Source organism: Photinus pyralis, unplaced genomic scaffold (assembly GCF_008802855.1).
Source record: "Photinus pyralis isolate 1611_PpyrPB1 unplaced genomic scaffold, Ppyr1.3 Ppyr1.4_LG4, whole genome shotgun sequence".
NCBI lineage: Eukaryota > Metazoa > Arthropoda > Insecta > Coleoptera > Lampyridae > Photinus > Photinus pyralis.
The window spans coordinates 23,766,783-23,792,627 of NW_022170511.1; the positions used below are offsets into that span (position 1 = coordinate 23,766,783).

Consider the following 25,845-nt stretch of genomic DNA (forward strand, 5'->3'; position numbering starts at 1 on the left):
CCGTACTTTGATAAGTGCAGTAGTTGGTATAAAACGGTTCCTTTCGTTGAGACCCTCGTTGAAACCTTTAATTAGAATACAATGAGAGATAATTTTTAACCCCCCCCCCAGGCCCCTCCTCAGGCCCCGTCGCTCATTGTTCTCGAAAAAGCGCCTCACGCGAGGCTTCACGGGAAAGTTTGTACAAACCAACTTATTTCGATGAGACCTTTCATTAGAATACCATGAAGGGCAAAACATGTGCCCCCCCCCCCCTAAAGTTTAACTTGGCACCACTAAAGGCATGCGTATTCAAAATCTGAGACCAATTGCTTGTCGTATGTAAAAGTTATGCACGTTTTACTTTCAAAAACAGCATCTCAGAAAATAATTGGTGGGCAGGGGGGCCCTTTTAGACAGTGAAATTTGACTGTATAAAATTCCAGGACTCTAGGACCATTCCCCTAGAAGTAGTTCAAAACGGTAGAAGTGGGTCCGGACGAACGGGCGGACAGACCTCATTCATCCATCCATCCATTGAAAAATAGTGGAGCGTATACAAATACATACACATTTTGAAATGGCATTAGTTTTACTTTTTATTCAGTGTCTGCATATGGAACTTTTTGTAAATGCTTTCATAAATAGCATTGCGCATTGTCTACATTAAAAATTTCATTGAATACCTTCACAAATAAAACATACAGCATGCGTTAACAGTAATTGTGAAACCGGTATTAGTTTTAGTTTCATTCAAAGTACCTACATATGATAGTTCGTTTAACTGCTTTCATAAATAAGAAAGTTCCCATTGCGCATGCGCAATACCAAATTTTAAAACTGATGTTAGATTTGCGTATTCCAAGTGCCTATGTATTAAATTTCATTTAAATGCTTCAGTAAATAAGGAAGTAGGCATTGCGCATCCTGGTGTTAGATTTGTCTTTATGCCAAATGCCTATGTATAAAATGTCATTTAAATACCTTCATAAATAAGAAAGTTGGCATTGCGCATGCTCAAAACAACATTTTGAAAATGTTGTTAATTTTACTTATATTCGTAGTGTTTACATGTAAAGTTTCATTTAAATACCTTCATAAATAAAAAAGTTAGCATCGCACATGCGTTAAACCAAATTTTTGACACTGCGCATGGGCAACACCAAAAAATATGAGTGGAATCCTCGGACCAATCCCTTTCAAATGAGTCCTATAACGCCAAAATCGGTTCAGTGGTTTAGAAGGAGTACGTGCGACGAACGGAGGGACGTCAAAGTGCAGCCAATAGCGATTTTTCACTTTGAGGAAAATACGCTAAAAAGAAAAGCAAACAACATAAAACCCATACAGTAATTTATTCAAAAATTATGTGTGTAACCTCTACAGCTACACGAATCATGAGTGAACTGTGTTAAATTGTAGGCATTGTTTAGAACTCAAAAATGTGACAACTTAGAAGAATCTAGAATTTTGCCACCTTCACAGCTCGACGCAAAATGTAGGTTAGCTTGAGGCGTAGCATTCAAGACCCCTCGATTCATAATTCATTTACCATACATTATATCGAAAAACATGCAAAAGCAAAATCATATGCAGAATTACCGTCGCCATGTTTCTAAAATCGTTCTGATCACTAGCTATATTCCAGTGGGGTATTAAACTTAACATTTTTTAACGCATTTTTGTATATTTATTTGTAAAAGGGTAGCTACTAGCTTTATCTCACTTTGTCCCGCTGGCTGGCTGGCCGCAAATGCGGGTCCGTAGAAGAACGCTTGTAGAAAGTTGAGGAGTGTACGGGGCTAGATGATGTGAGGTCGGCGACATCTGAGCACCATCCCCGAGCGTGTTATACTAACGTGGTGATTTTTCATTTTTTCCCTCGTTTTTTCCTATCTTCTTCTACAGTTTTGGTCCGATTGTTTTCAAATTGGTGTCGTCGCCTTTTGCAAGTCATTGCGTTGACCTTGAAATGGTGAGAGGGTGTGTGTGTGTGTGTTTATGCGCAGGCCTTATTTTGATGCGTACAATGTCATCATATGAGCAGACCAGTGTTGAGCGACTTTTGGTCGATAGCGTGATCTACTGTCCAAGAATAGCGAAAATAACGGTATAATACAGACGAAATGTTGGAGTTTTATTATCGTCTGACCTTGAAGTGTGTACAGGTGCCTGACGCGCGCAGCAAGACAAGAGCAAACTTTCTACTTTGAATTGTGGTCCGCCTTTTGGACTTTACACCATCAACCTTTGAACTTTGAACGGTGAGGAATGGAGTTTGAACGGTGACTAATGGACTTTGATGCAGTTTATACTGAAAATTTAGGTTCTATCCATTTTCCTCATCAGAGTAACAGTTTTCGAGAAGCACCACTGCGATATGACATTAAGGAGTGGTATTCGAATCAAAAGGGGATGCATCGCTTTCCTGAATGATGGGAATTCTTTTGATATACGTATATTTACTTGTTTATAAGGAGCCCGTATCCAAATTTTTACGTTTTTCTCTCTTAATTTACGTCGACTAATTTTTTCTTATTATGAATTCCTAAAAATGAATTAAACTTCATTACATGGATTGTTTATACTGAGGGTATTTTACTGGGCAAACTTTTGTACACGTACTGCCGATATGGCAGTACTTTGTGTACCCTCCCCCTGCCGAGCACTACCCGGTTTCGCATGTGCACTGCTAGATACTACCAGGTCCTACTTGCATACTGTCATGACTCACGAAACGAAGGACCATCTTATCGAATTTTTTTTGATTAATGTCATCAAAAAATGTTGCAAGTATCAATACTTTATTTACAACGTTAAAAGGTACTATATACTTAAAAGCACTCTTAATTGCTTTGTATTTGTTATTTATGTAAATATGTGTATGATTCATTTACCTTGAGGCGATTTAATAACTTGTTGGGATCATATTCTTTACCCAAAATCGTCCTGAAACCTTGATGTTCATGCCTACCGAGATGCCTACTTTCTGTCAGGTTTCCACGACAAAGGCAGAGTTTCCTGCCGCTTGTCACTTTACTGGCCGCACCTGCCACTTTACCGGCCGCATTTTTGACATTTCCTAATGTCTATAATGACTCCTGTCATCACTGACAGATTGACATTAATCAAAAGTTATATATAAAAATTGAAATTTTGTATTAAAAGACGATTTCGGGTAAAATTTAATACAAAACTCGTCAGTAAAATGTCATTACCGAGGTCATTACCTGACTCGCAAATTAAAGTACTCGGCCCCAATGGGGCCTCGCACTTCAATATTTTCTCGTCAGTAATGTATCATTTTTCTGACTTTTACGTAAATAACTATTGGAGAAAAGGTTGTACAAAAGTTGTACAATTATTTTGAACTCGGCAATGAAACGATCTGGAAATGTTACTATGGGACATCGGACAGTTTCTTATTTATCAATTGGCTTGATCTATCAAAGTAAAATTCGTTCGAGTAGAGCTCTTGGATCTACGATGTAGAAATAATCAGATATGCCCTAAAATTGATCTAGGCACACGCCTTAGCCCCCCCCCCCCCAAACATGCCACATGTAGTTTCAACCCCATATAATCACGTGGATAGTTGTATACCAGTGGAAGGTTACCGTTTGTTTTTTATAAAAAAGAGCGCTATTAAAGTCATCCAGAAGGTCTCTATCTCCGTCTCCACTGATTAGCCCCCTTAGAATTGTACAGGGTGGTTCAAAATCTGTAAAAAACTTATGTGGCACACGTAAGAGCTAACCAGGGAGCTAACAAGATAGTAGCCCGTAGCTTCTACATCCAGCGTGTTGTGGAAATTCTGATAACAGACTCAGATTCTCCGAAAAAAGTGCCCATAGAAGAAGCTAACGGAAACTGTACATTGCCGACGCGACGGTTTAAGCTAGGGAAAATGAAACCGAAATTTGACGTTTTGAGTTTTTCTGTGATATCTCCGTTATTTTTCAAGACAGAATTTTAAAAGAATACTTTTTTTTATCCCATTTTGGACCCAGAGAACTCAAACCTTCTTGGCAAGGTCTTTAGGAAAAATGTTGTATAGTAAAGAAATCTCGAATGAAATCGGTATCGCAAAATTCCCTTCTAGCATCTATTGAATACAATCGCTTAGTACTTAGTAAATATCGTGACAAGTTAGAACGTATCCAATATTTATGGTAATTGAGTCCCGTCACGCGCTACCAAGATGACAGAAATATTATTCTTCGGACGTCTACAAATGTGCCCATTGTTAAAAAAATGACCGGATAATGTAAACCGTGTTTTTTTTTTCCCTTTTGTTTCCACGCGGAATGAACGATAGGTAAAAAGCACATCGGTGAATTGAAAGCAGTTGGGCGAGTCTGTAATTGTAATTACACTTAATTTATTCTGTTCAGCTGTCACCGTAGATTCTACCATATATATAATTACAAGTGCAATTATGTTGCAATGTGTTCCTTAATAATATTGTAGTCCGACCTACCCATAACGGACCAAGCGTTAGAGTACTGTTACTTTCCTTTGCATTCTTACACGTCGTTTTATGGTCCATGTCGTAGCGTAGAGAAAGCAACGAGAAGTGTTTTAATTAAATTTTTGGAAGTACCCAGAACTCGACCCAGAAGCTACGACGTCGCTCATTTTCGTTGATCAAAACTTTCGAAATTGATTTTGTTAATTGAAGAGAGCAGGTGAAACTCATTGAGAATAATTTACTAATTTTACAGGTCATTAGTATGTGCCGTCCTTCACATTGTATCTAAATATAAGCCGTCCGAGGAAAATTGATTCTCTTCTAGTACGTTTCTCTATTTTTGCCATCAATTTTCTCGTTGAACGCTACGTTTTCGATTTTTTTGGTGATGGCGATCCCACTGTCTTGACCAATGATAATTTTTGAAAAAATTAGGATTATTGAAATTTGCGGTTTCAAAACGTTTCACGGAATTTGGAAGTGAAATTAGCAACCTGTGGTAGTTATAAATTAGTGATTATGAGTTTTGCAAATGTTCATTGTCGCAGTACAACAATACGCACGGAATAATTTTTACAACGATCATGCTACTAGTATTAGATCCACTGTTGCAATTTTCATTTTTCTTTATTTCCATTGATACGTATTCGCATCATTAACTTTCCAATAACAGACAACAGTAACGAATACATGGTTATTACCCGGAAATGAGGTAACAATAAACGTTAATTTATTGGTACATAATTACACTTTAATTGCTGCCGACTTTTAGATTTTAATTCACTTTCTCATCATTGAGAAGGTGCTTCTTACAAGGAAATGCGTAATATAATATAATAATAATATTTTACTTTGAACAACTATAGTGAAAACCCGAAATATGTCTCCGATCTAGACACACAGACGGACAGCGATACAAATCGAGGAACGGTCTGTCCACTAAAACCAGAGACTTATCGCTGACTGAAATGGTTTGCGTTCAGGTTCACGCTCGGGTTCACGTGTGGGCTTTCGTAAAGCGCCAAGAAAAGATTTTTGACAGATTCGGTCATATCTCAGTTTTTTCAAAGATTAAAAAAAAATTACAAATACGTTTTTTGAGTCACAAAACTCAATTCATATCCACTGTATTTCTCTCTGTTACGGATATCCCAATGGTGGATCAAGAATTTGAACCACCCTGTACAGCGTACAGCAATGGATAGTGTAATAATTACTGAGATTATAATATGTTTATCGCTGCTTTAATAAATAATACCGAGGTAATTAAACTCTGTTTTGTTGCAGGTACGTAACTTTAATCCTCTTCATGGTGGCGAGTGTCAAGGTACGTTAAATCTGTTAGCAGATACACTTGAAGTACCAGATCGTGCAAAAATTGAATAATAGAACTAGGCGAGTTCAATGAAAAAATCCGCATTCGTAATAAAGGGATTTATTTTTCCTACATAATTATTTTTAAAGCTGGTCGTTGATTGGCGATTAAAAACTGAGCCTGCGCATGTCCGAACTAACATGAATATTAATTGGACATGCAAAATTTAAACAGAAACACTATAAACCACAATAATATAATAAAAATTTTTAATAAGTATATTATTGGTGGGCCAATCACCTATGCTGTTGACGCACACTGAAATAGGGCGTAACTACAGAAAAAAATAGTGTTTATTATGTAATAGTAATTATAATTAAAAAAAATTATTAAAAACGAAAGAAATTTGGTTTTTTTCAATAAAGTTGTATGTAATTGAATTTTTGGTCACTACGTTTTGCAATTTTGCGAAAGAATAAAACTGGAATTACTATCTTTAAAATTACTACAAACTGAACTTTTACCAGAAGCTGAAACTTGCGATGTCTCCGCAACCGCGACAGCATTTCCATCGTCCAAAACTTTTCGCGCGAATTTCACCTTATATTCAATACGTTCTTCTGCATAACAATCAACAATTCGAAAAATTTGTGCTCACAACGAAGACATTAATGAGTGAGTTACCTAAAAGACTTTTGATTTTTGACATTTCAAATATCTATAATGACTCCTGTCATCACTATAAAAAAAAATAAGTATATTATTGGCGAGATTATTGTGGTTTATTGGTTCAACAGCCCCGAGTAGTTACAGTGCGTCCAATTAATTAGACAAGGAAAATTGGGCTACTTTAAAAATAGGTGAGATACCTACGTGCCAAATCCACCAAAGTTCAGTATGAAAATACCCGTTGGGCACTTGCGCGAGTACGGCGGCTGTATTACTGCTATTATAGTTATAGCGAAAGTTATAGGTTTTCAAGGGATCACACCTACAACGGTGGAAATTAGACTTTTTCAAATTTTCACTAATTATCATCTTTCATGTTGGATGACCAGGTATAAAGTGGCAAAATTTCCCAAAATTAACTCCAAAGAAACTGGCAAATTTATTCACTACCTAGATAAATTTGACACTGCCTACTTTTTTGATATGATTTTTTGTTGTTGAGAAATGTTTAAAAAACGTAGGTAATGAAGCAAACCGAAGGTGGTCAACGTTCACTTGTTACCTTTTCTTTAATTCTCAAAGCCTCGTAGGCAAATTCCGTAGTAGAATCAGTCTCCCTTAATCTTTTTTGCCGTTAGGGAATGAAGATAATTTCAGCCATTTGGTCTTTACCTCGGTCTTTACTGAAACTATTTTTGACACCAGAAAAGTGTGGTTGATTTTGTTTATGCCTTTTGGGTACCTCCTTTTCTCTTCAGATTGAAATTCGCGAGGATTCATGGAACTTCCAAATTCCAATACATCCACAACACGCAACTGTGGTGTGGATTTTGGTCACGAGGAGTGATCGGACCATTTTTCTTCGAAGATGACACCGGAGCAGCCGTCACTGTGAATGAATAATTTTTGATTCGGTTTGGTCTCGGTTTTGGCTCGGGTTTTGGTCCATTATAGAAAGTATGGAAAATCAAAACATTTGGTTCGAAAACAGATTTGATTCGGGTCAAAAAAGCACCAATATATTGATAGTCTCTCTTTTAGTCAATCTCTTCCTATAGGCTGGTAAAGATGCTTCGCATTCTAAGACTCCACTACACTGAGCATATTTCGCACATAATTATACCGCAAAAAAAGGAGTATTTTACGTTTATATGTTCTGTTTTGGGGTGTAATCTATATTCTGCGCAGCGCGACTTTACAAATAGGAAGGTTGACTATTGCGCATGTGCAGTACAATTTTTGGCACGTCCGTTTGCTTTCATTAGAAGAACCTACCATAAAATTTTCCATCAAAATTGTACACACTTACCGTCGCCATATGTCTAAAAGTGTTGCATTTAAAAAAAACATAAATTTGGTATTTTTTGGTAATTTTTTTCGATAACTTTTATGCTACACCCTGTATAGTCGCCACTTTTTTGAAGTGGCCTCGCCGAGGTGATGAGCGTGTAAAATAGTTTCAATACCACATCCAGAGATTAGATCACACTCCATTTAGATGAAAATAAATTTCACGAATTCGCCCCTAATAAACTGTCATATTAAATTACACTTGCTGGCGGACAGAAAACGAGGTGGCTAGCGAAATAGAGCTGTTTTCGGGTAGCTAAAAATGACCTTGAAAAAACGCATACAGTTTTTAGAAATTATATTTTTTACCTCGTCTTTTACATTAAGATGTCGCAATGTTCCGACATTTATAATTAGAACTCATTGAACAATAGAAATGAAGCGCTCAGCCAACTTATTGCAATATATCAAGCAAGCAAAATTAGTAACATCGTTTAGCTTTAGATTGTGACTGTTCCATAACAAATTTGAATGGCGGGAGGATTTATTATTAATGCAATGCTCAAAATGATAAATAAGTGGCATTCCTTGCTTCATGCTACGTAGGGTTTTGTGATTAACAACATTTTTTATCTTCGAAGTTAAGTTTCTCAGTTATGATGCACCAAATTCCAAAAACGGTATATTGCTAAACATAGAATCAAAGCGGTTTCAAACAAGATGCCACGCGACTCGCTTTTAATTTAAAACTTTAGAGTAGGTGTTTATAATTCCGAGTAGTGTTAGAGGGGGATTGTATTTTTTCTAATAGTACATAACAACGCTAAAAATGAATTTATTCCTTACATGAGTTGCTCTCTCTTATAAAATTTCTCGCAGGACACATCTGAACCGCGGTCGAGTCCGGTACAACAACAAATTCCAATCTCGATTTCAAATCCCAAATTCTAAGGCAAATAATGACCGCGATCAAATCCTTAAATTCGAAAAGGATTATTTACACAAATTTTGTAGACATCTGAAACAAACTTTGGGTACTGATTAACAAAATGAGTCATTATTCAACATGAGACATTTATCTGGGTCGTTAAAGGGTTCGATTAAACACATGATTTACATGATTTTACAAAAAATTTAGTTCAAACATAGGTACAAAACTAATTAATTATAAAATCCTAACAATCAAAAATTGACTACAACAAGGTCCGTTTACATACCCCGCATAAGTGTTCGATTACAACTAAACAAAAAATGAAATCTTAAAATTACTTACAGTTTTCTATTAAAATTCCAAAAATCCGGGCACACAAACCATTTATTGCGAAAGAAAAACGCACTTAACAAAACCGATCGTGCACCAACTTGTTCTTCTTTAACTTATCTTCTGATCAGGTCACAGGAACGTAATTTCACTCAATTTGAATTAAATTGACTGGTCAACCACGACAGATGACACGAAAAACTTCAATGAAAAAACTGCTACACCCAAACTTTTATGTACGTCTTCTCAACTTGAACTCGGCTGGTTTCCTGATTATTACCTAATGAATTTTAGTTGACGAACAAAACGAAACGTAACTGAAAATACACACCCGTCTTCTAGGCTTTCAACGAATAGCAACTCGGCCTCGAAATTGGCAAAGAGACCCCTTTCTTGCACCGACTCCGGTATTAACGAGTCTTCCCTACTTCCAAACTTCGAAAAGAACTTTATCCAATTAGCGGGACTCCGTTTCTTGGCGCTCTTCAAATCACGTAGCATCAAAATTTTACGCGGAAATGTCTTATCTTTTATAACAATTTTCTACGAATGCACGCAATTTTTTGCGGATTAAGTGCATTCTTATCTCTAATAAATTACATCAACCTTTTACAAAAATAATCAAAGTGCCCATAAATTAAATTAGCAATATCACGTAAATGATTTAACAAAGTAAAATTGGTAATGAAAATAAGCGATAAATTGCCGTACATTTTAACAATTCTAGGAAATAATATTTTACAACGAAACAGAACAAACCAATGGATACAAATAGAAATCCAATACTCGCTTTGTATTAACACGTAAAAAAACAACCAAATTAATTAAATAAATTGAAACGAAGACGTCTGGACCAAACCTCAACGTCCACAAGACATTGTTTACTAGCAGTATGTTTCTCTAGATCTTAAAAATAGTAGCTTGTTTTTAAAATTGTTTAATTAACCTATAGGTATACTAAATACGAGACTAAATCGGTATATGTCCCACCTGCCGTTTATGCAGGGTTAAAATATTGTCTGGAACACTGAATATATCTTCAAAACAACTATTTGTTACAGGACCTCGTTATGGTATCCACAATTATAAAAGAAGAAACATATAAACAATTTACATGTCTTGCTCCTAAACAATAATACTTACTGTCTAAATCTGTGCTCTAGAGATAATGCAGTTTGTTCTGGTGGCTCGACCATGATACAGAGGGATTCGGATCGGGGTTCCGCAATAGAAATGTTGCAAGTATATAGGGAGTCGAAATGGAAGAGCTATCCAACTTACATCCTCAACTATTTAAAAATAAAGGCAGAAATCAAACGAACAAATTCTCATTTATTCTTCCAGCACTAGTTTTTTTAAACACACTGTTTAGAAATTATTTAAATATTCTTGATGGATTGAAGGGTATATCTTCATAAAGTTTCCAAAGATCAAAAATTTTCAGTTATTTTCCAAGAATGAAATATTTTTTTAATAATTTGTAAGGATTCATCAGAAATTCTTAATAGATTCTGCAAATGCTTTTTATGCTTAGGAATTGTTCAGGCGCTATCCCTTCTGAAACTTTCGCTAAAGATTCTACAGGAATTTTTACAATTTCCTCAGAAGTTCCACAAAATTAGAGACCCTTAGTGTTGTTAGATATTGCTATAGCTGCTGTGTGAAAGAAATCTGACATAAATACTATCCGGGTCGTACAATAGGTTTGAATAAACACACAATTAATTAATGACAAAAATTTATTCCAAAAACATTTTTTTAAAATATATTTATTGGCAATCAGAATTGACATTCTAATGCTAATGTGATAACATGGGACCTTAAAACTAGACAGTCGTGGATGGCGGGATGGGAACTCTTCCAGCGAGGAGTTCACGTACTTCTTATTTGAGATCAATTGGCCAACGTCGTTGTAGTCTTCTGATAGAGCATACCGGGGCATACCTACCCAAAAACCTATTCAAAGACGTGCCACCCATCTTTGTAACTCTTATGGTTGCTGAGAAAAACATTAAAGAAGAAATCCAAATTTCACCACTTCTTTGGGGGTGGCTCCCAAACGAAACACGTTGGAGCCTCGGTTTATTTGGAAAAAGTGCTTGTCTTGATCACCTCCATCACCCAATTTTTTTACATACGGTCATGTAACACCCTCTATATCGGTGCCAGTTTTCCTTCTGAAGATTTTTAGCGCAATTCACGAAGTACTGCTTTCGATCCTTTTGTAAAATTACTTACTACTATTTAAATCCAATATCCGTATTAAGGAAAATGAATGTACAATAGCGTTAACGGAACCAAAACCGTTGCTACCGTTACGCTAGTCCTCTGTACGCACCTGTTGCACGCTAATCGATTCACGAATCGCCATTAAAAAGTAGAAATCTTACATTTTCGTGCCGCGTAACAAAACGGCGATATCATAAAAAGATCCTCACAATCAGCCTAACACATTCATCACGCTCGATTGGGACCGTTCGGTTGCGTTGATGTCATAATTTCACGCTCCGATGAAATTTTCTGCAACGATGTAACGTTATGAAATAAAGTCGTCATCAGGGAATGATGTTTGATGTAATTACCGTTGAAATTAGTAAAAGGCTTACGCTAACATGAGATTCAGTTTTCTGCGTTTTCGTTTTGTACTTTGTTTGAAAGCTGTCGTGAATGAGTTTCAGTTAACAAATGAAAGACCACCTGGCGCCTTACTTCCTAAAGCAATTTCTTTTGCATTTTATATTACCTCAGCTTGATGTCATGTTATACATTTCGCATCTGGTTTAAATAACGTCCCGAAATTGTTTTCGTGGAATCCTTCTTGGGTAGCTAATACTTATTTAAAAAAATGGAGAAATTTTAACAAACCCAATAGATACACTGTGACGTGTGTATATGGGTGTTTTCGTAATGCACACCGGTCAGAGTAACTGCGATATTGATGACGTCTTACTTTGTAGCTAATAATCTACACTGCAACGTGCCATTTGATTTGTGTAATGCATTTTTAATGGGCCATTGTATGCGAGCGCCAATTGCAACCCCCTCTTATTTAGATGCGCCGTATATAAGTACTGATTAGCAGTAATAAAATGCACTCTGCCATATACCTATAGCGCTGTTGTAGTTGACTATTCTCATGATTTATGGATGTAAAACCAGCTTTTTTGTATCATTATGTAAGTAAAGCTATTTAACTTACATTTTCGTTCAGCTTGTCTTACAATCGTTCTTGCGAAGAGCACCGCACGACATTGACCCGTATGAATAAAAGTAAGCAAATGCTTATACTTGCAAAATTCAAAGTAAATACTCGTAACTGCCCCTTCACACTGCTCTGTTTAGCATGGTTTAGCAGCGCTGCACTACGTCCTGTCCTTCTGCTTAGAAGCGCTGCTAAGTCGCCCAGTGCGAAGGAGCACTTACGAGTATTTATTTTGAATTTTGCAAGTATAAGCATTTGCTTACTTTTATTCATACGGGCCATTGAGCCAATCGTCTTCGAGGCGATACCTAGAAGAACGAAATCACGCCGGTATCCAGCCACCGCTGCATCGCTGAAGAAGATTTTGAGCAACACGTTTGAGAAGAGAACGAAATACTTGAGAATTTCCACATAGCACTGTTGCCGCAGTACGGAACAATGAGCAGTTAACGATTAAACCTAAGATTACAATACATACGCATTATATACAAATATACACAAGTAGACTTGCCCAACTCCAGTGCCTTCTTGGTGTTTTGGGTTATGCATTTATACTCTGCCAGCCCATTGTTGCGGAAGCTCGGCCAATGGTGGGTCGAGTGTAGTAATAAGTGCGTCAATTCCGTAAGCGGTCCGTGCAAAACACGAGAACGAAAAGCCACGCCTAGATTTTGGTCGCTCTGTTCGCGCCAAGCTACATCCAAGCCCTGGGAGCGGAACCAGATCATTACCCTCCGAAGCAGAGCCCGAAGAGCATAAATAGTAATAATAATAAATAAACAATCAAGGTATTATAAACAACTGACCTGCATCGTAGTCTTGTCCTGTTGTCGTACCCTGAATAATGTAACGTGAATACGGTCTGTTTTTTCAAATGTTTGTAGGGTTGAGTGTTATCTCGCCAGGGTTACGTAATTTAATAAATTGGGAATGGCATGAGTGTACAGGGTGTCTCCATTGATCGACCATTCACAAACTTTAGTACATTTAAGTATTTAAAGATCCGTGAGATCTTAATAAAATTGGCTATTTTTCGTGCCATAGAGTTTCGGAAGTTCTTGCCGTCAGTCTGTCCGCCATTTTAGAGTAGAGAATACTATCTTCATCAGGTGTACGTGATCAAAACTGCTGATTTGCAATTGCATGGTATGAGATCATTTTAGATGCCTGGAAAATGCATCAGGATTGAAAAAGTAAAAGAGTAGTTAGCGAGAGAGTTTCGCGAATTTAAACAAATCAAAAGTAATGTATGCTTTGTGTGCTCTTTTTGCGTAAAACTTGGTAAAATCGAAATTTGGGAATATTTGCTCGCTTAAGTGATGGGATTGGGGGGATGGTCAATTTCCGGATAACCCTATGTTTTCTTGGTTAAAATCAATTGAGAAATGTTTATTCCGAGAGTTTGTTTATAATAGTTCGTAATAGTTCAATAATCTGCCGTTGGGTGCAACACCCTGTATATATTAATCTAAACAGATAACATATTAAAGTCTTTTCAAAAATATAACTCTAACATTGAATATTGATTTAAAAAGATTCAAAAGATTTTAAAAAGTAAATAACAATTTTTTTGTTTTTTTAAATTAAATTTTTTAAATCTTTTATAGACTTTTTGAATCTTTTTTAATTTTTTGAATCACTTGAATCTTTTTTAAATATCATCCCTGGTGGTATATTTTTGAAAAGAGATTCTTTAGATTAAAATATACATGGTGTTCCATTAAAAAAATTAGGTTAGGTTAGTCAACCATTTTACCCGAGCCGATATACATACTTATATTGAAGACGGCAGATTATTCAACAATCATTATAAAGAAACTTTTGTTTTTATGTATCTCTTATAACTAAGAAACTATCTCGGAAAATATAGTCATTCGGAAATTGACATTTTTTTAATCTTCTCCCGTACCTCCTAAGCTAAATTTAGATTTTAACATTTTGTTTGACGCGATAAAAGTGTTTAATTTGGGACACCTTGCACATGCGGAAACTAAAATGGCGGAAATAAAATCATTGTGCTACGCAGACCTAAATTTCTTATTGGTGGTCCAATATTCTCCGTATTTGTTAGTGAAGTAAAATAAGTAATACAAGCCTTATGTACTATTTTTGGGAAAAAAATGGTAAAATCAAAATTTAAAAATATTCGCTCCTTAAGAGATACGGGAGAAAACAAAAAAAACTGAATTGCAGAATGACCCTGTACTTTCTTTGTTAAAAGAGATACAGAAATATGTTTTTATTACAAAAGTTTGTTTATAATGGTTTTCAAAATAAGCATAAGGGGCCAGGTAAAAAAGTCATCGGACCTAAGCTAATTTTCTAAATGGAAAACCTTGTGTATTATAAATAACATATTAAAGTCTTCAAAATATAACTTCAAGAAAGTTTACTTTGATTTTTAAATTAAATTTTTTTAATTTTTTTTGAATTTTTTGATTGACTTGAATCCTTTTTAAATATCCCTGGTTTATATTTTTGAAAGGAGAATTTGATGTTATCTGTTGTATTCAAATATACAAGGTGTTCCATTAAAAAAAATCATGTTAGGTCAGTCAACTCTTTTCAATACGAATAGTGTCGTTCAATGATTTTGATTAGTGAAATTTTGAGTTGGCCATAAAAATAGAGATATTCTTGAACGATTCGCTGTAATTATCTTGTATATCTGTTTGATATTGTAAAAGCAAAATTTTTCCATTGTAAATAAAATTCTTTCAATATTAAACAACGAAAGTTTTCTAACTGATTAAAATATGTAGATTATAAATTTTCAATTATTGGATAAAGGGAAAATATATTACGTTTCTGTGTTCAAATTTGGTCATTTAAGGGATTTTTGATGTTAGTAATAGAAAACGTGGGCACAGATCATTTCGTAAAATTTTGGAAAGTGGAATTCTTTTCAACGAATCTACGATTTATTTGCCGGAAGATCATCACATCTAATGCAATTTTTTTAAATGTAAATCTTCCTATGGTTTCCTCAGTTCTAACCTCAACCGGTCTTCCTGATCTTTGGTCGTTCCGGAACGAGATTCGACCCCATTTCCCTCTTTATTGAGGAACTTTATAACCGCGCGATGCTTTAAATTAGACTTGTAGCTGGACATTTTTAAACATATTTGCTTATCGCAGTTCGTATACGATTATAAAATAACAGCAAAAGCGATATTTTAAGAAACATAAGAACCAATTCAAACTTTAATAAAGAGTATTGACTTATTATGTACCTCCCTTCTTGGTTCACTACTTTTTTTGATATCTACTGTAAACAATGAAAATTTCAATGTTTTTTTTTCATTGTTTTATCAAATTCTTTTCATTCTCATTTCGTTTCGCGCCGAGTTTCGCGCGTTATAACTCAACTAATCGCAAACATATTAAAAGAAGGCTATTATTACAATAGCCATTACAACATGCATCTATGTTATGAAAAAGTCAATTATAAAGGTTTGGTGGATCAATACTGAAGATGAATTGTTCCTTTTAATTTAAAATATTTTGAATTTAGACGGAATTTACACAATATTGTTGCACGTTATATTGTGTAACGCATATCAAAGCTAAGAGTTATTGCCGAGGTTATTGCTATCAATTTTTCTGTTAAACACAGGCATGTTCGGGGCCCTTTTACCGCCCGCTGCAATATAACTTAATACATGTCTAGAGACCAAACGTTCTTCAAAGGATTCGCGCCGCAGTTTCATATTTGCGGTAATAGCGGTGTGGAAAACACGATTGTGTATGAAATGTCGCGTTAAATTTGCCTTGAAGCCAAACCTCTGCGATTCGACGTTCTCGAAACAAGCTATACATAAGTTTCCACTATGTACATATATTTATTTTCATTTGTGCCGTTGACAAGCGAATTTGTAGATACATAAAACTTAATTAATCTCGTTGAGGGTATAGTTGGAGGGGAGGATTAAAGTCGAAAAGCTTTCATTTGCAATTACAAAGTTTGAAACTGGATGAATGGGAAAAACTCTGCGGTAATTTCCAAAGTTTGCACTACCCATAGTCAAATTTATATGTACACATGTCAGTAACTTTCAACTCTCAACTCAAGACCTTTGAAAAGGCAGACCATTAAAATTTTGAAACTAGTTAGTTTCTCCATTTAAGTTCTCTCTTATATTCATTATCTATAACGTTCCAGAAAATCCTATTTAACGAGGGAAGGTTCTCCAATTCTATTACTAGTTGTTAGTTGACATGTCAACGCAAATACTCTGTTTATGGCACGAAGAAAACGAGGATACAATGATTAACCATTGTAATAGAAATTGAATTTTCACTTAAATGAAAATTTCTCATTATAATACAACTTTGCAGATTATTACATAAACAGCGCCCGCGCGAGCTGTAATTTTATAATTATTTTGGAAGAGTTAGTCAAAATATCAGATACATACGCCGTTGGAGCAGGGAGCTCATTTTATCCTCTTTAGAAAATATAACCCTCTTAAATGTCGTTCATACATTATCATTGTTTTCTCAGGCGGCATTAATTAACCTAGAAAATGGAGTTGCTTTACAAAACTACATTGGAGTGTTGTTGTATATTTTACTAATTAAACACAGCGGTGAAACGCTTCTTTTGTGCTTGTTTAGGGAGATATGTAAAAGAATCGCGCTGTTTGTCTTGTTCTTTCGAATATAATTTAAAGTAAATTTAAGTACGTGATTAGTTTAAGCACAATTAATTATTTTATAATGGCCCTTAAATAGATAGTTAATTATTATGTATCACTTACTTGTATTCACTTCGATTAAATTAAACACGCGTGTTTTCTTATCTCCGAAAAAACTGCGATCACACGTGCGTGTCTTGAAACTAATTAGCCTACATTGCTATGAAGAACTTAATTCCATTTCCCATTACAAATAATTGACAGTCGAGCGCATAATTTCGCACGGCTTAATTTTCATAAAGCACATAAACAAACGGGTAACTCCTAATTTGAATTTATTAAGTCCGTCCCTGTACATATTGAATTCAGGTAATGAAAGGTATTACCTTGCAGTACGGCAAGAATTAAGGTTCATTAACAGTGCCGACAATATTGCACCACTGTAACTTGACAATTGAGTGTTCTAGACTCGCACATTTTTAATATCTTTACTCGATGAATTTGATTGAATCGTTCTAAATTACTGCTCAGTAAGTTACTCGACAATAAAATCTTGTTGATTGACTTCCCGAGCGCTTTTTTTTCAAGTTAAATATCCATTTTGTTTTTTTATGAATTATTTCTAGAAACTATCATAAATCGGACCTAAGTTTTTTTTGTTTCTCACTGAACCACGCAGTTAAGTGTTAATGATTTTGTTGCACAATTAAATTCTGTGTAATTATGATTCATCATCTAGATTGAATTCCAAAGCTATAGTAATAACATTTGTTGAAAATTGCTGACTTTAAAATTGATGTTATTAAATGTGTTTCTTCTTGTTTCAGGTACGTGACACTCAATGTTCAAAGCGTGGTGAGTAGCTATTCGTCATACTTCGAAAAAAAGGTCGAAACGTAAAAAATAATGCGCACCAAAGAATCTATAATAAAACTAGACTAGAAATACCAGCGCGAGTGTGCCATCCTACATCAATAATCGGCACTAGTCTAGCGAAATGTAGAAATGCTAAATAAAGATGAGTTTCTTCAAAACTTAACTTTTCCGCACGGAAGGAGTTGGTTGAGACCCAGTACCTTCCCTTTATTATATTTACTTTTCACGCATCGATTCGTTTTTTATTGAGCGAATGATCTAATCCACAAATACTTTTGCATAAGCGCGCATGCTGCTTTTGACGTGTTTAATGTACCCTTTCGATAAAGAGGCACTTCTGTTAAAATTCAGAAAGGATCAGTCCACAAATATGAGTTAATACTAAGCACTTAGTTAATTTTTCACATGTTTAATATAATCGATGGATTTGCTATTATTAAACGGTATTACTGTTAATATTTCATCATGGTCGGTCCATAAATAAGAAAGTTAAGGGTCCGGAAAAGTAATATAAAAAAATAAAAAAATTCCGCACCGGACGGGAATCGAACCCGTGTGACAGCCACATTGTTAGACGAACGACGACGACAAGCATCTTAATAGACATGGATGATGTTACCTACTTTTTGGATATCCGTTTATTTCCGATTTTTCCTACAGTTTGAAAATCGGAATTCTGCGAACTTTTGAATTATTGTGACTTTGTTCATTAGCATGACTTGACACCGTATTGCTAATTGGTCATATAATGCGGTTATGATTACATTAGCTACTACTACTAATTACGGTTGATACCGATACGTGTTACAAAATGTATTTCTTTCTAAGGATTTGTAGGGACGTTTCTAAATTGCTAGAAAGCCTGATCAAAAGATCGCTAATAAACAATTTTAGGTATCCAAGAAGGTGTTTTCTAGGTAGTTTTCTGAGAATGTTCCTAAAGAACCATTCAAGATTTTAAAAATATCCTAGATTCAAAGAATGGTATAAGGATGTTTCTAAAAGATTTTTTTAGGATCGGTAAAAAGGTTTGTAAAGAAATTTAATACGAAGTATTTAGGCCGTAATAAATTCCCAAAAAAGGTTTGATTTCTAGTAAAATTCCCAGGAAGACTTTTAAGATGTAAAAAAAATTGTACCAAATTCTTTTCACAACAGCTTCCTAGCTTCCTAACCAATAATCGTGGTTTTGTGTCTGCAAAACATGGTAAGAGTAGGAAAAAAATATATTCCACGAAAATGTATTATTTTCCGATGAAGAATATTCAAGAAAAAGTATAGGTTTAATATTTGAAAAAATTAGTTATTAAATATGCATAGCATCATTAAATGGGCGCCCTCTATATGAAGAATATTTTCTTTATATAAATCAATTTTTCATATCCCCGCTAGTTTTCGAAATAATCCACATAAATGGGAGACCCTGTCTATCAATTAATTCAAGTATGAGATTAGGAAACTGGTAGCCGAAAGTCGACCGCAGCTCACAAAAGAAATGACCGCAATACCCCAATTAGTCTCGCACTTATGCAGGTGGAGTTAAACGCGGATAAATTATCCCCTGAAACTGATATCTTTTCTAGACAAAAATGCTTGCTTCAAAAGTGTCGTATATAACCCGCTATACCGAATTTCATGTCTTTGTTTATGCTCGGAAAAAAACGAAATTTACCCTTTATTAAATTAATAACTCTTAATTACTTTTCGATAGTCGATAATGTTTTAATCAACAACAGTTGTAGTGCGTCACTGCAATAAAAACGCATATATTAAACAAAGTTCTTGACAGTTTTACATCCTTTATGCCTAATGTACAGGGTGGTTCAAATTCGTGGCTCACCACTGGGATTTCTGCAACGGTGATAAACACCGCAGGTTAAATGGGGGCACAGTTACGCCTTTTTATGACTAAAAAAACGCATTTGAAATTGTTGATCTCAGATATCAGTGAAAAACTGAAAATGTGTAATTTCGTTTTCATTTCCCCTTGGTTAAACGGTTACAAATGTACGGCTTTTGTTTCTATAGGCACTGTTTTTTTTCGAAAAATCTGATAACGATGTATTGAAATGAATTTCTTTTCTTGTCTTCTATCTCATTCATTGAAAATCCAATGTGGCGCCTATAAGAACTAGGAAAGGAGTAGTCGAAAACAATCAAACAGGGTTGTTTATGTTACCCTACACTGTTCGTAACGCTTTAATGATCTTAAAACCACTAATATAGTTACACCTCTCGAACCAACCCTTCAAACTGAAAGCAAGCGGCGAATTTAATCTCCGAAATTTCCAATGCAGACATTCTCCACGTAGCACAACGTAACGGAAACTTTAAATCCTCGTGTTCAATTTAAACTGATTGGCAACGTTGGAGTTGTAAAGTAGCATCAACCGCCCCCCGTGGGGAATTATTTATTTACCCAAGTAAATTTACTGTTTTGCATTTTAGAAAAATTAAATTAGGAAGCCGTCTTCCAATTACATTAATTAAAAAAGTTTGCGCACTTACCTTTCGATTCGGGTGATAATTACTTTTTAAATGGAAATAATTACAACATTCCGAAATTCGCGAATTTAAATGAGCCCGCGGGAGGGTGGCAACAAAAATTAATCCCAAACAAATTGAAACGTTCGAAATTGGTTTTTGCGCCGCGCTAATTATGTCTTTGAAGTTCGCAAATTGGGATAAGTGTACTTTATGAGATTTCTTTGCTTGGTATTCAGTCAAATCTTCGTCAACGTAATTGTTTAATTGCAATCCATCTTTAGAGCTACGAGGGAGTTTTTTTTAAATTGCCTAGCTACAATAATGACGTCACACAATCAAATTGCTTGGCTCTCAAATAACCGCTCCACGATATTAGGAAGTTTTGGCAGGATTGTTTGTTTTGCAAAGTGAGTGCCCTTATTTAGAGCATCACTCGGTTATAAAGTTCCTTAATAAAGAGGGAAATGGGGTCGAATCTCGATTCGAAACGACCCAAGATCAAGAAGACCGGTTGAGGTAAGAAGTGAGGAAACCATAGGAAGATTTACATTTAAAAAAATTGCATCAGATGTGATGACCTTCAGACAAATAAATCGTAGATTCTTTGAAAACAATTCCACTTTCCAAAATTTTACGAAATTATGTGTGACCACGTTTTCTATTACTAACATCAAAAATCCCTTAAATGATCAAATTTGAACACAGAAACGTTATATATATTCTCTTTACCCAATAGTTGATAATTTATAATTTACATATTTGATTCAGTTAGAAAACGTTCGTTACTTAATATTAAAAGAATTTTATTTACAATTGAAGAATTTTGCTTTTACAATATCAAACAGATACAAAATAATTAGAGCGAATCGTTCAAGAATATCTCTATTTTTATTGCCAACTCAAAATTTCACTAATCAAAATCATTGAACGACACGATTCATATTGAATATAAAAATCGGCCATTTTTTATCATGAAAAAACCGGATTCGTTCAGTTTAACGAATTACGCTCGCTTTATAGCTACACACATCAGAAGCCCACTTGACCTTCAGTTTAATTTTCCAAATCTGGCGCTTCTCATGCCCTAGAAGTGGGATTCTGATTTGGCTGTTTTAGGCACGTAAATCCCATTAACAGTCTCTTCTCTTCTCCACGGTCGACAGACTGACGCCAATAACCGCCTATGGCCTAACAGGCCACGACGCACACAGAAATCAGTGACACATAAAAATAAAGATCGCCAACTTTATTTACGGACCTATGGAAAAATCTATATTAAAATTTTGGAATGATCAAGCTCAACACCCCCTATACCTTTTAGTATAATGTATAATGAAAAATTCAAAAAAACTAAACCCCATTTTAAAGGCTCCCGTTACACTGTCACGGTGATCTTAAATGAGTCATTTAAAGAAATTTCTATTAGGTGAACATAATAAATCTGCCAATAAATTTTACTCCCTCCTGCGTTTCTGTGATTGTGACACAATAACTAAAGGCCATTATGCGGGTCACTCTGTAATTGGGCGAAAGCCTGTTGAGGGCTCAGAACAAGGGAGGGACAATTAGTAAATAAAACAGACAATGCTCTGCATGTTCACACGGAGTCAAGTTTTGCCGGATCGGATTTTTACCGTATCCAACAGAACCAAATGCTCTGCTCACTGGGCATTCAGTTTTGTTGTTTTGAAAAAAACCGAATGGTGTGTGTAACCTTGATTTTCCAAGTCTCCCAGTATTTTCTTAGTTAAAAGAGATACAAAACATCGTTTTATACAAAAGTTTCTTTATAATGCTTGTTGAATAATCTCTCGTTTTCAATATAAGTATACGGGGTCAGGTAAAACGTTAGACTAAGATAACATTGTTTTTTAAATGGAACACATTTTACATTTGAATCTAAAAGATAACATCAAATTTTCCTTTCAAAAATATAAACCACGGATATTTAAAAATGATTCAAGTGATCCAAAAAATTCAAAAAAGATTTTGTTTTAATTAAAAAAATTTAAAAAAATCATTTTTTAAAATTTTCTTTTTTTTTTTATTAATATTCAATTTTTTAAACTTTTTTAGAGTTATATTTTTGAAGACTTTAATATGCTATCTTTTTAGATTAAAATACACAGGGTTTTCTATTTAGAAAATTAGCTTAGGTCCGTTGACTTTACCTGGCCCTTTGAAAACCATTATAAACAAACTTTTGTAATAAACATATATCTCTTTTAACAAAGAAAGTGCAGGGTCATTCTGAAATTGAGTTTTTGGTTTTCTCCTATATCTCTTAAGGAGCGAATATTTTAAATTTTGATTTTACCATTTTTTTCCCAAAAATAGTGCATAAAGCCTATATTACTTATTTTATTTCACTAACAAGTAGGGAGAATATTGGGTCATCAATTAGAAATCTAGGTCTGCGTATGCACAATGATTTTATTTCCGTGATTTTAGTTTCCGCATGTGCAAGGTGTCCCAAATTAAACACTTTTTTTGCGTCAAACAAAATGTTAAAATCTAAATTTCGCTTAGGAGGTACGGGGGAAAATTAAAAAATGTCAATTTCCGAACGACCCTATATTTTCTTAGTTAAAAAAGATACAGAAAAACAAAAGTTTCTTTACAATGATTGTTGAATAATCTGCCGTTTTCAATATAAGTATGCATATCGGCTCGGATAAAATGGTTGACTAACCTAACCTAATTTTTTAAATGGAACGCCATGTATATTTTAATCTAAAGATTCTCTTTTCAAAATTATACCACCAGGGATGATACTTAAAATATGTCACCTGTTTGGATTAATATATACATAGTGTTGCACCCAACGGCAGATTATTGATCAACCAGTATAAACAAACTTTCGCAATAAACATTTGAATCTATTTAACCAATTAAATATAGGTTCATTCGGAAATTGACTCACGGATCGTTAGATGCCTAAATCTACTAAAGTTTTTGAATGATCAATGGAGACACCCTCTACACTCATACCATACCCAATTCATAAAATTACGTAACCCTAGCGAAATAAAATTCAACCCTACAAATATTTGAAAAAACAGACCGTATTAGGCTCACGTTACATATGCAGGGTGTTACAAAAAAAATTGGGAAGCAGAACGGATCAAAACAGACACTTTTACCAAATAAAGAGTGGTGAAATTTGCTTTCTTCTTTAATTCCTTTCTCAGCAACCGTAGAATTACAAAGACTGGTGCCACGTCTTTGAATACTTTTTTGAGTAGGCCCTTTCCGATTTTGCTTTAATTTTTGCCACTAAAAAGCACCAAAGCGGGTGCGAAAAAATTCTGATTTTGACGAAATCGAGGACGAAATTTAGTATTTAGGGGTTTTTGAACATGAAAATCACAAATCTGAAATTAATTTAGAAAATTTAAAAAAAAACAGTTATTTAATGTCGCATGTAGTTAGTTGAAAATGCCGCAAATAACAAAAAAAATGATCAAAGTCCTCGTGTGAGATCGAAGGGACTTCAGCGCATTTTTGTGTGGCAGATCAGTGTTTTATTAGCCAATATTGACTCCACCATCAATAAGATCTTGCCGAAAGCTACCACGTTCACTTTGTCGGTACCATTTTCTCACTTACCGTGCACTCGCAATTTGCGTTTGAAGTTTTGACTCCACCATCAGTAAAATCCTTTGGGGGTTACCATATTCCCTTTGTCGACACCCACTTCTGATCACCCGCAACAAATCGGATTTGAAGTTTCGACTCCACCATCAGTAAGATCTCGTCGGGGGTTACCACATTCCCTTTGTCGATACACAGTTCCGACGTCCCGTTCATTCGTAATTCACATTTTGGTAGATTTCGCTAAAATTCCGGCATAAAATCGTATTCAACTTTTGGGTACTTCACATAGCTCGACCTTCTATTAGTGACACGAGAAAGAGAGACCGCGATTCGCGCTGTAAGAAACTTTTGGGCGCCCAAAGTCGACTACCCCTCGAAGCGCGCCGCGCAAAAGGTGGTTTATTTCGCCCCTAGGAAAAAAAAAACAAAATTCCGCCACGCAGGAGTTGTGCGCGTTGGCAAGATCTTCCCGACGACACCAATTTGAAAACAATCGGAGAAAAACTGTAGAAGAAGATAGATAAAAACTGAAATATCTCCAGGTTAGTATAATACGCTCGGGGATGGCGTCCAGATGTCGTCGACTCCAAATCTTGTAGCCCCATCCCTAACGTTCTTAATTACACGGCCCCGATAGTTACATGTACACTCCTTGTCTTTTTACAAGCGTTTTTCTACGGGCGCGCATTTACTGCCAGCCAGCCAGCCAGCCAAAGTGAGATTAAAAGCTACTTTTTACAAAAAAAATTTTGCAAAAATGCGCTAAAAATAGCCACAATTTTGTTCCTTAAATCATCGACACAACAAATTTCGTGGAATTCTCTCCATTTTCGTTGTCAAGAACAGTTGAATTTTTTTTGGAATTTTCAAAAACTAATTTCAGATTCGTGATTTTTGTGTTCAAAATTTTGCCGAAATTTTTTTTGCACTCCCGTTTAAGGGTGCCCCCTCTCGTGGATACTGTCGATACGGTACTTACTAACTTAATAGTGCGCAAAAGTTTTCTTAATTTAATGTAGGATTACAAGCATGCGACATGAGCGAGCTTGCGAGCAAGTGGAGCAAGTGGCTTTATACGGTTTAACGGTTATTATTTCCAATGTCTCCGATGGCTGCATGGATTGCGAAATCTGTGAATTTTTACAAGACCCTGTATAATCGGCCACCCTAGCATAGAAAATCACAAATAAATTTTAAGAAATTCGGTGAATGTTTTAGCTGAAAATCTTGGATATATACCATTTTACTGCTTACTTTATAGCGTGTTTAATTCTATTTATACGAATTAAATGGCCCCCATTTCAGACAAAACAAATTGTTTGTATAAAACATTTACTATCTCCGAATTTAATGCGGCGGTTTCAGCCTAAGCCGAGAGCTTAAAGTATAAGACCCGAGGATAATGTTATTTTTAAAGCTTAGATAAAAATGAGAAAATTATTTAGCTTTTCTCCACTTTGACGTCGTGAAAAATAATTCCGTTAAGAAATATATACGGGGTTAACAAGAGGCGTTAGCGCAATGCAATCTCCGGATTTTATAAATCGTTAACCTCCGTCGTCGAATAGAGTGCTAAAGCGCGTGAAACAATTCCAATTCGCGTTGAAATAAAGAAAACAGCCACCCTCTACTTCGCGGTCTCCAAATGTGAGAGTTGTGACGCTGTTACGTCATTAATCAAGAACTTTGATTACACCATAGAGCCCTACGTAACCGCAATTTAAACCCCCGACGTGTCTCTCGACCGTAGTATCTTTAACTTAAAACTTCATTTTCTAACCTAAGGCAATAAAAACAAAAGTTCAGTCGGTAATTGTGGTTTAAGTAGTTTTCATTTAATTTTAATTAAATGGCCCAAATCTACCCCTTGAGCAGCGAACGACAACGACGCGTCGTCTGCCCAAGCTTCTTGTGTGTACACGACGAGATAAAGTCAGAAACCGTATCCTAGTGCGAATGTTTGCCTTCGCTCGCAAATGAGAGCTCAACAAACACCGGAAATAGCGTACTATAATAGTTGCCTTGTATTAGAAGTGCCCTACTCCATAGCGTAAAATGAGG

At 35.4% G+C, this 25,845-nt stretch overlaps 1 protein-coding gene across 3 annotated transcripts in view; it reads left to right on the top strand.

The window, feature by feature from the left end:
• LOC116167692 (apoptosis-stimulating of p53 protein 2) overlaps window positions 1-25,845 on the top strand; it is a 287,541-nt gene that overhangs the window by 24,018 nt on the left and 237,678 nt on the right. Inside the window, exons 1-2 of one of the 3 annotated variants that reach the window (XM_031483157.1) lie at window positions 5,742-5,777; window positions 17,652-17,679. The exons of 1 other annotated variant lie outside the window; for it this stretch is intronic. In XM_031483157.1, coding sequence (XP_031339017.1) covers window positions 5,760-5,777; window positions 17,652-17,679 — 46 coding nt within the window. In that variant the 5' untranslated portion in view covers window positions 5,742-5,759. Of the gene's footprint in view, window positions 1-5,741; window positions 5,778-17,651; window positions 17,680-25,845 lie in introns of those variants that run through there. One more of the 3 variants, XM_031483159.1, reaches the window with a different exon arrangement.